Raw genomic sequence first — 15918 nt, 5'->3', positions numbered from 1 at the left:
AAAACTGATTGTAAAATACAAGGTCTGGTTTTCTGAAAGTGAAAAGCCAAAACAAAAGTAGACATGAAATAAACTTGAAGAGGAACAAGCTCATGGTGGTATATAGAATTAAATGTTACTACTACCAAGGATTTTTAATAGACTCTCCTATTTGCAAGTTTTCTTTCAGGCCACGGTAGCACATATGATTAAGCAGATAACTTCTTAATAACAGAGTCTTTAGATCGGACTAGCATATCCGCCTTTTAAAAATTCTGTTATTTCCCGTGACTCCCTAAATTGTTTTTTAATAACTGTATCTATGAAATGTACTTATTTCGTTTATACACGACCATTCTCCTCAAATCATCTTACACTGCTGTCTCATCTCTTCCATTTTATCCTCTTAACAACCCAGCAATGTTGGTTAAACTGTTTGTGTGAGTGCGTGACTGACCATGGTCACCCACAAAGCTTCTGTGGTAGAGCAGGGATTCAAACCTAGGTTGATAAATGCATAAAGATTTCATAATTAGTTTCTTTTCTGGTTACTGCTGCCATGTTGCTTTTCCTTTCTTTTAAAGGGGTGCTGGATTGTTCATTGGAGTAGATTTGGTAGAAGATCAAACAAAAAGATCACCTGCTACCAAAGAAGCTGAGTTTATAACAACAAGGTATAGTTTCTCTGTCTTATGACTAAATTCATACCCCCAAACTAGTATATATTTTGGTACCTTTGAATATAAACGCTGGTGATATGATTACTTTGAGGATTATAAGTAATGCGGGGTGAGAAATGAAGGAATGGTTCCCCCCTCCTCCATTTCCTGTCACAAGTGTCTCCCAGTTTCTCCTAGGATTCCCCTTCCTTGTAGGCAGCAACACAAGATTTGTATCACTTATAAACATCAGCTGTACATTCTTAAGACACATGCAATGTGCTCTTTAAAAGAGATTGCATGGACACTCAGCAGTTATGCAGCCTAAGCAGGACTGTGGCAGTTAACGATGGGAAGGAGGGAATGAGAGAGAAGCTTGAGGAAGCGGCCTTCAGGCTGTCCACTCCCACAATCTCTGGTCCTTCATTTGTTTAATAAGCAGCTGCCCACAAACAGAGACATAAGCTTTGATTGAGAGGTTGGTAGCATATAAGCTTTGTGCTCCCTAAAGGGATCTGATTTGGTATCCTACTAGAATAATGTAAGTGAGGTAAATATAATCCTCTTTTCACAGCTCTTTCGACTGGACAGACAAGACACACTGGTGATGAACCACAAAGATTTATTTACAGAAAATAAGATGTGTAACAAAGTAAAGGTTCTTGTGTGGAACACTTCAATATAGAATGTACAACTGACTTTCAACTTCACTCCCTAGAGATGATAAAATTTCCTAATGGGAGTTAACACTTCAAAACTGAGCGTCAGTTAACATGCACAAACACTGAGCGACATTTCATTCCCCTTTACCCATACAAGTTCTCTCAACTGCCCAGATAGATTTAGTACTTCTGGCTTTTACCAGGGGTGTATGTTTATATCCTAAAAATAAGCTTTCTTCCCTAAGTCTACCTACAATCCTACCTAAAAGCTAAATAAAAATTCTGGCTAAACTGTCACTGTTATCAAGAGCTGCAGTGCCCTTTCTGAGGAAAAAATCATCTCCTCCCCCTTCTATAAGTGAGTCTGGTTTAGTCCCTCCCATCCAGTGAAGTTCCATGGGCTGACAAGGACTGGTCGAGTCCTGCAGGATGGGCAGGACTTTGGGGGTGATTACCACATCTAGCTTTTTAGAGTGTTTATAAAATGAAGTTTCTCCTTCCCGTTGTCTGTGCAGTGACTCACAACATGTAAGTGATCTACGATTCCCCTGGAATTGTTTTATCCAGCACTAGATTCCATGACTTTAAATCTTCTGGGAAAGATAAGCTGCTAGCAGCAGCTGCTATAATAATAACAATCTTGTGCTTATGTACTGCTCTTCAGGACAATGCCGCACTCAGAGCAGTTTACGAAGTCAGTGTCGTTATTATCCCCACAAGCAGACACCAACGAGGTAGGTGGGGCTGAGAGAGTTCTGAAAGAACTGCGACTGACCCAGGGTCACTTAGCTGGCTTCAAGAGGAGGAGTGGGGAATCAAGCCCGGCTGGAGTCCTGCCACTCTTGACTACTACACCAAACTGGCTCTGTAGCAAGTCATTCAGAAAGTGACTACCATTCTTTCAGTGCAAAGCTAAGCAGAGTTACTCCAATGTGAGCCCATTGATTTCAGTGAGCTTATACTGGAGTAACTAATTTTAGGATTGCACTGTTAGTCAAGGGACTTAATTACAAGACTACTGCATTCATCCTGGTGGATCTTGTAAGAAAGACTCTTCCCCTACTAAATCTCTCCAGAGCCTTGAATATATCTTATCTTCAAGCAGGTAGTGATAGCTAGGTTTGAAAAGAGCACACAATAACAGTATGGGAATACCCACAGATTTTTGTGAACTCGGGTACTAAATTAGATGCTCCTAAAGTCATTGCAGAAGAATTTGGAAAAAATGTTTCAGAACTATATACAGAAGAATTGGTTGAAAAGAGTACGATTCATGAATTTTTGGCATTGATATAGGTACCCTATATTTTGAAAGAACACTATAATCTTAGAAAAACCAATTCAACTTGAAGAAGTTAAATTACTAACTAAAAATCTAAAAACTGGCAAATCACCAGGTCCTGATGGGCTAGCAAAAAGGAGTTTTGTTTTTTATAAATGAGATTGCACCATGTTTGTGAAAGATGATATGATATGCTGTCAAAGGAGACAATAGGGAAATCTTGGGCAGATGTTTATATTACATTGATTCCCAAGACAAAGAAAGATACCTCTTTGATGTTTGCTTATAGGTCTGTATCTTTACTTAATGCAGATTACAAGATATTGGTATCAATATTAGCAAAAAAGTTTAAGAATACTTTAAATAATCATATAGAGATTATATAGATGGCCGTTTTGGAAGAACTACAAATGCCAAGTAACATTAGAAGATTAATGAACATGGTCAATTTCAAGAGGAATGTCAGACCCAAAGGCTTTTTTGTTGTTGCTGATGCTGAAAAAGTATTTGATAGGGTTAATTGGGATTATTTTGAGGCAAGTAGTAAAAAAAATTGGTTTGGGTTCAAATTTGTCAGTGCAGGTCTGCTCTATTTCAAGGGGTAAGACAAGACTGCCCTGTCTGTTGTTTAATATACATATTGAAACATTGGCAGTTAGAGTTAGACAGGAGGCATCTATCTCTGGATTTGTAATGGAAGGAGGAGAGAACTTCTCTATGCAGATGATGTTGTGTTGTCTTGTTGACCCAAAGAAGTTGATGATGATTTTAAGAAAAATCAACGGAGCTTGGTTTAATATCTGTGTTAATGAGGATTTGTATTTCACAGAAGGTGAAAGGTACTATGACATTTACAGGCTTTGTCTGGAAAACAGATAATGTAAATTTTTGGGAATTAATTTCTCACTGGATATAAAAAATTGTTGGAATATAATATGGTATGTTTATTACAAAAACTGAAGTTTTAGTAAAAAATGGCATTCATATAGGTTGTCTGGGCTAGGAAGACTAGCAGCTCTAAAAAAATGAAGATCTTACCAAATTTATTTTTTTCTAGTGCCACCCGGTATCTATTTCTTAAGAATTACTTAGGAAGATACAATCATTACTTGATAAATTTGTATGGTTTGATAAAAGGCAAGACTGCCAAAAGATATTACGCAAGCCCCATTGGCAAAGGGTGGTGCAGCTATGCCTAATATAACCAGATATTATCAGGGAGCATTATTAACAGCTCTGGTATATTGGTTTAGGGAAGAAAACAATAGGAATTTGAACAGAAAGGGGCACCTGTGCCTTTGACTAGATGGGTGTGGCAGGGTAGAAAGAAAAGAGCTATCTATTCAAATCTAATTAGAAAGGCAGCAATTGACACTTGAGATAGAAATTTCAACAGGTTAGAACTTAAGGGTTTGCTGTTAAAGGCCTTGGATCTATGCAGAAGTGTTACAAGAAATGCAAAGATCTGGGAATTTTGATCAATGGAACAAAGCTGGTCTTAGAAGATTTACAGATCTCCAAGACCATAGCAATTTTCATTTTGGAAGAGCAGAGATCTAGAATTGCCCCAATGTGGATTCCGGTCTTTCAGAGTTTTTTTTTGCTAAGGCATGGAGTTCAACGTCTTCTAGGAACAGAAGATACATTTTGCCCCGTGAATGGATTTGAGAAAATTTTGGTAGGGTGTGAACAGCATAAAGGCTTATTGGCAAGGTTGTATTAGCTACTTAAAAAGGGGGATAAAATAAGGTGGAAATGCAAAACCAGATGCGAACAAGATTACAGTGAGATTATGGGGAAAGGGGTCTCAGAGAAAAGGTATCCCAAGGTATCTTTGAATGTTGAGATCAGAGAAAATCGTATGGTAGTCTAGTATAGATGGTACATGACACCTTTAAGAACAGCAAAAATTAGAGGGGAGTAGATACATTTTGGAAATGTGGTGAAGAGTCAGGGACCTTGTTGCACGTATGGTGGTCTTACAGGAAAGTATAAGAATACTGGAATATGGTACGTAAGGAAATAGAATTAATTTTGAGATCCTCCTTTGAATATGCTCCAAGAATGTATTTTCTGCAAGATAATCCAAAGGGTTTGGATCTACAACAGAAGAAACTTTTGTTACAATTAATTATTACACTTAGAATGTCCTTAGTGCAAAATGGGAAGTTACAAACTGTACCTTCTTTGGAACAATGGTTAAATAAAGTCTGGTTTATATGGTCAATGAATTTATAGGCATTTATGATCAAAAAGTCTAAGATTAGTTTCAGAATATAGATACATGGTCTCTATTTGTTACCTACTGGAATAGCCGTAAAAAATACAGTAATGTTCAACAAGAAACACTGCAACTTGGTTTAGTGTCAGCCGAGATCCTTCGATTCTGATTTAATGAAATAAAGTACTGGTTGGTAAGTATCTTCAGATAGTATATAGTGGTACCTCTTTTCTGCTTAAAGGAGATTAATTTAGTTTTTGATTGTGATTGCTGTATTTGGTGTGTGCTTTCGTAATTTCTTTTTAATTAATAAAGTAAATTATGTACAAAAAAAGTGACCATCCAAAGACAATTGTGTAACAGCTGAACAGATTTAACATTCAACAAGAGAAATAGTCCTAAGACTTCATAATTTTAATTCACATTCTATGTTCTAGGTTAAAAGAAGAGTTCATTATGTTGAGCACCGATGGCCCAGGAAGGAATGTGCTTAAATTCAAGCCTCCACTCTGTTTTAATAAAAAAGATGCAGAGCTTGTTGTGGACAAGCTTGATAAGATATTAACAGGTAAGAAGAAAAATCTTAAGATATAAACTCTGCGACTTCATGGAACATTAAAATGGCTGTCTTATCTTCAGAATATACACAATTTAGAAACATTACATCTTTACTTGTTTACTCCCAGTTCTGTTTGTTGGAGCTCAAGAGTAAGAAGGATGGCTAAGTGAACAAATTCATGTTCATTTAAGGGACAAAATTTAGATGATATACTCTACATTCAGTAGAGTGTAAACTAAGGCCATGAAACCAGACTACATGCTACCTTAAACACATGGCATCCTTTCATACAATCTCCCCACACACCAGTGAACTGGAAGCTAAGGAGAAAACCAGTCGTATGTAAATTCTGCATCCAGTAAACAAAATCTAGGAGGAGAACAACCACAGCTCACTGGCAGAGTACATGCTTTGAGTACAGATGATTCCAGATTAAATCCCTGGCATCTCCAGAAACTGCTGTTGGGCAAGATCTTTCCCAACTTCAGCATAGACAGTATGGAACTAGATGGAGCAATGACTAAGTATAAAAAGCTTAATCTGCAAAAGGCTAGACTAGAAGCATTTTTGTTACTGTGATTTTATTTACAGTATATGATTTGATACATAGGTGTGCTCATTATACAAGCTGACTCATCTCCATGCCTTAAGAGATCTAACTGTGCAAGAGGCATACATATATCCTCAATAAGCCATTTGAATTATTTCTAAGGGAGACAAACACATGGCATCAACATATGGCTATGCAGACTCTAAACGTACCACTTTGGGGTTAAGTTCACAAGAAAGTAAGAAAGGCATGAATGAGTAATTATGAAGGGCAGGCTATAGAGTTCAAGGCTTTAACTCGAGCCATTCTTAGTCGAGAGTAGGTAACTTACAGTAATTTCTGATGTGGGAATAAGAGTTTCATTGCTGATCATACACTGAAGCTTTTGAGATACTAATAAAAGCACTTGTTGACTGTTCTGCAGAATTAGAGAAGAAAAATACCTAGAACCATTCAGCTCCTTCACTTCAAATGGTAAGTATTTCTTCTGTATCAGAATTCAAGTACAAACTGACAAATTAAAATAGAAAAATAAAAATTTCCACGAAGGACACCTAATTAGGCTCAAGTTTTCAATTTAAGCAATTATGGTCTCTCAACAATCAGTAACATCACAATCAAGTATTAAAAATTAAAATGAGGACGTTTAATACTTTTTCCTACAGATAAGATGCTGAATTCTACTGTTTATTATAGTAAACCTTTGCTTAATGTAGTTATTTAATGTGTATCTCTATTTTGTTAGAATGCCAATAGTACAGAAGGTCTGAAGCGCTTCAGCCATTATCTGCTATCTCATTCTTTAGCATATTGAGAAAAGCTGTTGTAGTTGTGATGGCTTCAGACATAATTTGCAACAATCTGTGCCTGTAATTACATATCAGCACGGTTCAATCTTAGTGCACATTCTGTTAATACTTGAACAGTTTGAGTTGTGCCAGTAACTCAACCATTTAACTAAAGGAAGAATGGGTTTCTTTCAAAGTTTTAGTAACTACCACCTTTTTGTTTGGTTTTGCTGCAGAAAATGAAGTTTTCACTTGAAGTAAATAGCGATTTACATGGAAAGTATATTCACCTTTTATTTTTTATTCAGGAACAGGGAAATAGTACTATCTACATTTGAGCAGCCAGATTTGGCTGTATCAGTTTTTCAGAATTCTGATAAAGGCATACTACTTTTACACAGACCATCTGGTTTTACTCATTCGCTTTCTAACATGTAGTTGCTATAGAGAGACCTCTGATGCATTAGGAGTGACTTGTAGCATCACAGCCCTCCTTCTCTGGCAACAGAGTTGATATGGGCAAAGCTGTAGACGATCTGTTTCTTAGGACACATACAGTTTAGTCATGAGCAGGGCTACATGTTTTTTTTAAATAATCTATGTCCAAGTCAAGTTACATTATGACTTAATTGAGAAGAGCCATGAGGCATCTACAGCATGGGTAAAAGTGACAGAGTCAGATTCTGTCACATGATAAAATACTATGGCAGTTTGTCTGACACACAAAATCTCTAGAACAGTTCACAGGTCAATGCAGACCACGGTGTATCCAGTCACATCACCATACACATTTCTCCCCAACTTGGTGGTGTCAACTATGCTTAAATGTTATGTTGGCACATTCTTTAAGCATAATCAATAACAATCAGGACTCAAAAATAGTTTCAAATTTAGCATTAAACTTTTGTAATCCTGGGAAGAGAAGCATATTGTGTATAGAGGCAGGGAAAGATTTCCATTTGAGGGAAATGACTAATCCCAGAGCCTGCTTTAATCATACCCTTAGGTATGATTAAAGAACAGGCGACATTAAAGTTTGCAGCAGCCATCTAAAACCTGCACCTAATGTAGATTGTGGTATTAAATAGTGTGCATTTTAAATATAACAGTGCTGAGGCTTAGCACAGTATAACGTGCTATATTAAAATGGCATTTCTTTTAGATGTTAGGAAGAACATTGGGCTCCTATGACTTTGTACTAAAAAACCAATTAATACTATTACCCATGCAGCTTCTAATTAAAAAAACCAATCTATTATCATCATGACGATGTTCACAGAAGACTCAAACACAAATACTGAATGACCAGTTTCTCAGGCAACTGATACTTTAAGTATTTCTGGCATTAAGTGCTAGAATATAAGTCCTTGAATATAGTTAATACTTATTCCATAAATACATACAAGAAACCTGTCGGTTAGTGAATTATTTAAACCTGAGAGTGGCTTCAAATATGATTCATGTACTACGTAAATATCCCAAAGACTTTTTTGTGTGAACAGTGCTGAGCATGTTTCCAAATCATATCCAGTGGTAGATTTAAACTGAACTTGGATACAAAAAGTAGACTCTGATGTGCAATAAACATGTCTGACATTGCCTCCAGTGTGTAAACTACAGCCTTGAACTGTACACTAAATATCCAAATGTACAAGAAATCTCCCTAAATTCTGGCAACATTGGTTTCTAAACAAGCTAGTCACTTGCACCTGAAGGTATAGAACTCTTTGCATTTTCTTGAAAGCCTCAATAGCATTAACCACCCACTACAAATCTCTGCTTAAAATCTTTTCTTAAGCTTTGTAAGATAGACTATCCTTTTAAACCTGTAACTATTCCAATCAACTTTTTGCTGGTTAGTCATCATTTTTAGGGTTATAACATGCTCTAAATCCAACTACTGAAATTTATGCATTAAACACCAACACTTCTACTAAACTTCCACAACTTTGTCACTTATCTGTAACTGGATAGCTGAAATAATGGCACACGACACTGGATTATGCTTTTTTATTCAAAAGCTAGGATAGCATCAATATCCATGTCATGGTGAATCAGAACACATGTAAAATACCTTACAATACATTAGATTCCAAAAAGGTACCAAAAAGTACAGTAAAATTAACACTTCCATTACAGGAAATGTATGACACAAAACCAATACAAAATAAAAAGGTGGAAAGTGATACGGGTTCCCTAAGATGCATCTTATTCTGTACAACTGGAGTAACAGTTCACAGTTAACTCCAAGGCAGCCCCTAGATGCCGAGCTGCAGCTTTAAGCAGACCCTCAAAATCAGTTTCAATCTAACCTATCCATAAAATCATTAATCTTCAGCAAGGCTGAAATTTACACACCACACTGTCTAGACAACTATTATCTGTAAATATTAAACAAAGACCTTTCCAAGGAGCTCTTCTGATACACATAACAGGCCATAGAAATTTATTGTAAAGTTAAATTTGGTACATAATTGTAATGTCCATCTACAGCATTGAGTACAAAACCTATGCAGCAGTCCAGCATTACAGCACGCCACTGCATACCTGAATACCTTTGATCAATATGGCTTGTAGTTATTCTGATGACCACGTCGCGGAGCCTTTCCGTAATTTGAACTGCCTTGACCTATGAACAAGAGATTGAATGCATTAAACTGCTAATTAGTTATGCTTATGCATACCCAATACAGTTCTCTTTACTTACTGTAATCATAGCCCGGTCCATATCCAAAATACCCATATCCTGAATAATCATAGCCTCCATAGCCACCATAACCTTGCTGATAGCCGTATCCTTGACTCCCATAACCCTGGTTCCAGTAATTGCCATAACTTTGATTCCAATTTTGACTTTGAGCTATAGAAGGAAAACCATCCACAAAATCCCATTTTAGTATAGAAGTTTATTTTAGAATGTGTCCACTCTAAAGTAGTGTGCACAATACTCACCTCTTCTTCCACCTCTTCCTCTACCACCTCCAGAACCAAATTGCTGTTGCTGATATACTTCTTTTGGCTGTGCTACCTTTATCTCACACTGAAAGAGAAAGGTATTTTAAGAACAACATACCCTAAAATGAACAATATAAGCAGCTTCCAGGCAGTTGTAAACACAGAAACTTTGAAGAGTTCAGATTTTGCAATCGGGGCCAATAGAAATTCTAGTACAAATATGTATTAATTTTGTAAGTACAGGCCCTGACCTGGATAGCCCAGACAAGCCTGACCTTGTCAGATCTCAGAAGCTAAGCAGAGTCAAGCTGTGATTACTATTTGGGTGGGTAACCTCCAAAGACGACCAGAGTTGCACAGGCAAGCAATAGCAAACCACCTCTGTTAGTCTCTGGCCATGAAAACCCCACCACAGCTTGCTGTAAGTCACCTATGACTTGATTGCACTCTCTGCCATCACATGTAAGTATATAATCTGGCATGGTATGAAGATCCTTGAATGACAGCATCTTAAACTTATGCCAAAAAGGCCACTATTATTTAAAATTCTTAATAGCAGCCTAATTTTTTCAGTCCTCATTTCTTGCTTTAAGGCCAAGTTAGTCTTTATGCTACATTTTAAACAACTGGAGTACAAGTGCATGTACAGCAGGGCAACTGAGAAATGAAGAGTAGCTACTTGTTCACATGTGCCTTTCAAATGAGAGCCTGAGTGTAGCTCAATGGTTCTATGGTATAAAGGTAGAGAGGCGTTCAAGTTTTTTAAAAAAGTTTTGCTCAAGATCATGCATCTGATCCTTGTCTCAGCTTCCCACTCCCATCCCTGTACCCTTCTAAAATGCCCCCCTCCATTCAGAGCAGTACTTCCTTTAAATTCTTCAATGTCATCACATCACAAAGCCTGTCCTAGAAACTATTTTCAGGCCCTCTCTTAATTTCCCCATTACTTATCAGAGCACTATCTTGCTCATCAGTTTTATGTCAGGTTCACTGAGGATTTACTTCTGGTATTCAGATGGATTCAAAAGTTTGTGGTGGATGATTTTAATCTTTTTACGGTATTTTTAAGTGAACCTAGTTTAAAAGCCTTCATACACTATAAATTATTGTAAATTATTGCTGGACCCAGACACTAGAAAGTTATCACAGGCACTAGGATGCAACAGATGATGTCCTCTATCTCACCAGAGTCATTCACCAAGCCTGAATTACATGGCCTTGCATTCCTGTTTTGTGCCCCCCCAGTACCTCAGCTCTACAATGTTTTGAGTTCTCAGGTTATGAATATTTGTGCCACTATCAACTGAACAAGTTGGACATTCATTCCCCATCCCATGGAGAAGTATTTTACTCACAAATTACCACCCTTGCTTCAGAAAAGCTTGTCACTTCCAGACCAGTTCTAAATACACTTACTTGCAAACAAATCCCAAGTTATTTAAATACACTTTTATCAAAGTGGGACTTGGTGGCAAGTAAACATGCACAGGATTCCAGCTTTAGTGTCCATCTGCCTCAGTAGCTACTGAGAATGCTGGATAAATATTTTTAAAATAAAAAGCAATATTTCTTAGTATCTTTATGTGTAAACTAGACAAATCTGTCTCTTGATGCCAATAATGCTCTTAATCTATCCTTTTCCACTCCCCAGCACAGGATATGATCAGTTTTTAAAGTATCTGATCTCTCTCTGAAGTAAAAAGAAAAAGGGGAGGGGAAGTTATGAAAGGATTAGAAGAAGCTCCTTTCTTCCAACCCTAATCAATCAATTCCCACCACCACCACCTGAAACTTAAAAGGGAGTATAGTCCCAATAAGCTTATAACGTTTTGCAACAACAGATGAAATTAATGTTGGAGATTACATGCCCAACCTATCCCATCCTCGTCTCTCCCCCCACTCCCCAATAATTCTACCATACAGCGATGGGAAGGGGGGAAAACTCCTAGACCAGTTTACTGTTGAGGTTTGGGGCTACATTTGTAATTCCCCACTCAGTGTTACAAGCACAGGTTCTACATTTTAGTGTAAGCTGCTGAGAGGTAGCACTGAGAGGTAGCACATTACAAAATGTGTCTTGATTTAGATTGATCTTTCTTCATGATTTTAAATCTGATAATTACACTCTTCAGTAATCATGGTAAACAAAGTTTAGAATCTTTCATAATATATTAGATCAAGAATACTTTAGCTGAGTGTAAGGTTGCTCCAACTATATTTTCATGTAAATATCAGTTAAGTGAGCCATTAAGTCTAAAAGTTAGATAAGTTCATTGACATGAATACCTACCTTGCTACCACTGACATTGTGGAATTTTTTCTCCAGAATCTTCTTGACTGGATCTTCTTCCTTAAATGTGATGAACACAAACCCTCTTCTTTTATTGGTTTTTGGATCCATTGGAAGTTCAATTGCCTCAATCTGATAAACAACAATAATAAAGGTTCAACTGGATTCATCTACTGTATTACTTCACTTGACAGCTCACTCATGAAAACCTTTGCTATACAACATCTATTCTATTTCTCAAAGCATTATCAGTGAGCACAACTTATTGGCAAAATTACTTGCAAAATTCCAACTGCTATAAAACTGTAAGGCACTAATTCAGTCAGAGACTGAAATACTGTATCCATAACAGGGCATGAGCTTATGTTACAGAAAATGATGAAAGCGAGGGCAGGAAGGGGTGCATCAGTGCTTAATTCTCGTGGCCCCTTCTTACATGCCCAAAGTAAGGCTGATTGCCACCTTGGGGTCAGGTAGAAATTTTCCCCAGGCTAGTTTGGCTAGGGATTCTGACAATGTTTTGCCATCTTCTGGACATGGAGTAAGGGTCACTGGGTGTGTGTGGGGGGGGAGGGTAATTAGTGGATTTCCTGCATTGTGCAGGGGGTTGAATTAGATGACCCTAGATGTTCTTCCAACACTATGATCCTATGAAAACTGCTTGTGCCCAATTCACATAATCCTTCCACTTAAGAAGAGTGCTGATTTTCCCTGCATTCCTCTCTCTTCTTGTCAATCTCCTTCAAAACCTGAAAATATGATTCTTAGATACACATGAATTAACATCCAAATGTAGGGTGGGTGCAGTAAGAAATGGATGATGTTGTTCCTTCTCTGTCTTCATAAAGGAATGCAAGGGACCATCTACACATGGTTCACTGGGAGTCAGTTGGATGCAAACCTCGTATGTCTAATTAAGCTATCTTGGAATTAATTATTTTACTTAACAGATTTACAGTGCAATCCTAAGCAGAGTTACTCCAGTCTAAGCCCATTGATTTCAATGGGCTTAGACTAGAGTAACTCTGCTTAGAATGGCATTGTTAGTATAATATTTAAATTCTGTTCAGATCACACACCTCTCCAAATTCTCCAAAATATTCTCTGATTTTATCTTCCGTTGCTTCTGGGTTAAGTCCACCAACAAATATTTTCTTCACAGGATCCTTCTTCATTGCCATAGCCTTTTTAGGATCAATCACTCGTCCATCTAACTTGTGCTCTTTCTGCTCCAAAACCTAAAAAGCAATTTAACAAGTCAGAATGGAACTTGCAGAAGATTTACAAGAATACTAAGTTTAGTTTTTTAACCCTTCAAACTCACTTTGTCAACACTTGCTGCCTCTTTGAAGAGAATAAACCCAAAACCTCTTGATCTTCCTGTATTGGGGTCCATTTTTATTGTGCAGTCAGTCACCTCACCAAACTTTGTGAAGTAGTCTTTCAGGTCTTTCTTGCTTGTATCCCAGCTGAGGCCACCAACAAACATTTTCCTGAAATGAACAGTGTGTTAATGCAGAAACAGCTATCACTAACAATATCTAAACTAAAATGTGAACGTAAACAAGCAGTTGCTACCATCCATTTCCTTACCTTCACCTTGCAAATAGTTTATAATATATTAAGGTCCCTGAAAAACTTAACACAAGTGCACATGTTGTATTAAATTAACATAAACTCTACTCATTTTCAAGTTTCAGTTATCAATAATTAAAACTTATTTTAATTCAAAACAAAACAACAAACTAAGATATTATATCTGCCAACAATTGGTATTTTTAAATCTGTTGGAAATACTGGTATGGATTCCAGTATTCCAACACCTTCTGAAGATAAATTAAGGAATCCTAACTTTATTTTCTGGGACATTCTTCCCTCTCGTTCAAGAATTTAGGCATGTATTTATTTAATACATTTCAAACCAACATTCTCCAAACATAGATCCAAAGCAGGCTGAACCTTGACACCAGCCAAGCACGCACTACAGATTATGAAAAACAAGTTTTATGCTCTAAATATTGCAAAGATTACAAGCCAACTGGCACTGCATAATAATAAATCCATGTATTTGGTGTTCATCAATACCCTAGGGAACTACCATGCTAGTTTATTGTAGCAAAGTTAAACAGGAGTCCAACATTAAGGACTAACTTATTTTATTCTAGCATAACCTTTCATGAGTTACTCCAAGACAAGTCTCAAATGGCAAAACCACTTTTTAAAATAAATTGGTATTGCTTTACAAGTTAATAATAAAGTGTACCAACTGACCCTTTTACAAAGCAGCAAGCTTCTTAAGTTTCTCGTTTAAAGTACATAGAATTTGCAAAAGTTTTTTTGCTATATATGATACGAGGTCTGAAATACTAGAAACAGAATATATACTCTGAAGCAAATTTCAGTTATTACAATCTTGAGTAAAATGAAGAGGTACCCATTTGAGTAGGACAGCATCCTGAAGCAGCACATCTCCTATATAAGCAACACAAACATGTGGCACCAAATTAACTTGACTGCTTCTGGGGAAGAATTTAGTATGTTTCTACTAAAAGCATCATAAGGGGCAGTAAAAACTGGACAGAATTAATCAGCTTCAAGCACCAACAAAATAAGAAACAGCTTAGCCACTCTTTGTGATCAAACTCTTTTTAGATTCCCAACCACCATATGAAGATACTGGATGTCAACCTAAACTCCACAAATACCAATTTCATCTTAGATTTATATGCAGCACATGTAGAACATCCAATTAAATAATGCTTAATTAGCTATCTATACAGTGTCCTTCTCTAACGAAAAAAGTCTTTTAGAAGCTACAGATAACTTTAGTGATGAAAAGGAACGAGGCTATGTATTATTGGGGAAAAAATATCCCAAGTAATGGGGAGAAAATACTTATTTTCAAAAGTTACTTAAAATGTACCGGTAATTAAGCTGTCACTATACAATGGGAACACAACGCGGGGGAGGGGGGGGTGTCCTGGCATTCCAGGTAAAAGAGGTTGCTCGCTCGATCTCCCAGCACCAGCACCACATGGCGCCAACAAAAGGCATCTCCTGAACAAAGGAGATGGTCCCGCCACCGTAGTGGCGGCTCAGGCCCGGCTTATTGTCTGCTGCAGCCGCGCCACGCAGCTGCGCCACAGCCGCCCTTTGTCGGAGCCTGCAGCGCTGCGGAGCGGAAGCGGCCTCGGGCCTACCCCTCCACTGCAAGCACGTTGCCAGCCCGCGTGGCGCCGAGAAGGGAGGCCGCCGCACTCACCCCGCGTCCTCCTCGTTCTTGCTGGCGTTGATCTGGTCGCCCTCGGCTCCGTTCTGGCTGCCGGTCGCCTCCGCCGGAGCGGCGGACTGCCCCGCTTCCCCTCCGGCCCCTGCCTCGGCCGCCTCCTCCTCCTCCTCTTCCTCCTCCTCCTCTGCCACCGCCGCTACCACCTCTTCTTCCTCCTCCTGCTGCGGCTGCTGCTGCTCCTCGCCGCCGCCGCCGCCAGCAGATCCCTCGGCAGCTTCCGCTTCGTGCCCGTTCTGAGTGGCGCCAAACTGGTGCTCCACTTCGGCCATGGTGCCTGCCCGAAGACGGTGCCGCTGCTGCCTCTACCTGAGCAAGAAGGGACACAACGGAAGGCCCCGCGTCAGTGGGGCCTAGGAACGCGTGAAAGCGGAGGCGAGAAAGGCGCGCCGCGCTCTCAGTAGGCCCAGCCCGCCTCACGACCTCTCCCGCTCGAAGCAGCCGAGGCCGAGTGTGCCTGGGAAGCTTTCGGTACTCACGTTAAATTTCACTCCGGTTGCGATCCCAGGCCAGCCGGAATCCTGTTCCAAAAGCGCCGTCTGGAACCGATCCCCGTCACCGCGATGTCGTCAGCAGCACCCGCTCCTCCCTTCTCTCCCGCGCGGTTTTTGCCTCAGATACAGAAAGCCGCGGCACTTCAGCGCTACCCGTAGAAGAAGGCGCGATCTCGCGTGGCCTCCTTTTATA

The 15918-nt window shown here is 38.8% G+C and overlaps 2 protein-coding genes across 4 annotated transcripts in view; one reads left to right on the top strand and one right to left on the bottom strand.

Moving 5' to 3' along the window:
- The window catches only part of PHYKPL (5-phosphohydroxy-L-lysine phospho-lyase), a 26808-nt gene extending 14698 nt beyond the window's left edge, over positions 1–12110 (top strand). For both annotated transcript variants that reach the window (XM_054975944.1, XM_054975945.1), the window contains exons 10-13: positions 564–653; positions 5241–5371; positions 6337–6386; positions 11982–12110. In XM_054975944.1, the coding sequence (XP_054831919.1) occupies positions 564–653; positions 5241–5371; positions 6337–6359 (244 nt within the window). In that variant the 3' untranslated portion in view covers positions 6360–6386; positions 11982–12110. The remainder of the gene's footprint in view (positions 1–563; positions 654–5240; positions 5372–6336; positions 6387–11981) is intronic.
- On the bottom strand, positions 9124–15918 carry HNRNPAB (heterogeneous nuclear ribonucleoprotein A/B). Of its 2 annotated transcripts, XM_054975947.1 has the most exons (8): positions 15711–15918; positions 15208–15540; positions 13270–13438; positions 13025–13183; positions 11946–12077; positions 9653–9740; positions 9408–9560; positions 9124–9329 (listed from the first exon to the last, which is right to left on the bottom strand). In XM_054975947.1, exons 2-8 carry the CDS (start codon positions 15501–15503, stop codon positions 9262–9264), a joined length of 1065 nt encoding a protein of 354 aa, XP_054831922.1. In that variant the 5' UTR covers positions 15504–15540; positions 15711–15918; the 3' UTR covers positions 9124–9261. The 2 variants fall into 2 exon arrangements, with proteins under 2 accessions (XP_054831922.1, XP_054831921.1); XM_054975946.1 differs by lacking the exon at positions 9408–9560 and having other exon boundaries at positions 15711–15913.

Source organism: Eublepharis macularius, chromosome 4, assembly GCF_028583425.1.
Source record: "Eublepharis macularius isolate TG4126 chromosome 4, MPM_Emac_v1.0, whole genome shotgun sequence".
Taxonomy (NCBI): Eukaryota; Metazoa; Chordata; class Lepidosauria; order Squamata; family Eublepharidae; genus Eublepharis; species Eublepharis macularius.
Note: the sequence above shows the minus strand (reverse complement) of the source record. Positions and strands in the feature narration are given on the sequence as shown.

Bases quoted from the DNA above. Each gene is read 5' to 3' on its own strand.
- HNRNPAB (XM_054975947.1), bottom strand. From the start codon at position 15,503: ATGGCCGAAGTGGAGCACCAGTTTGGCGCCACTCAGAACGGGCACGAA. The intron at 9,561-9,652 runs GTGAGTATTGTG...TTCCTTCTATAG, and splicing joins AGGAAGAGGTGGAAGAAGAG to CTCAAAGTCAAAATTGGAAT. The intron at 9,330-9,407 runs GTAAGTAAAGAG...TCTTGTTCATAG, and splicing joins TGGACCGGGCTATGATTACA to GTCAAGGCAGTTCAAATTAC.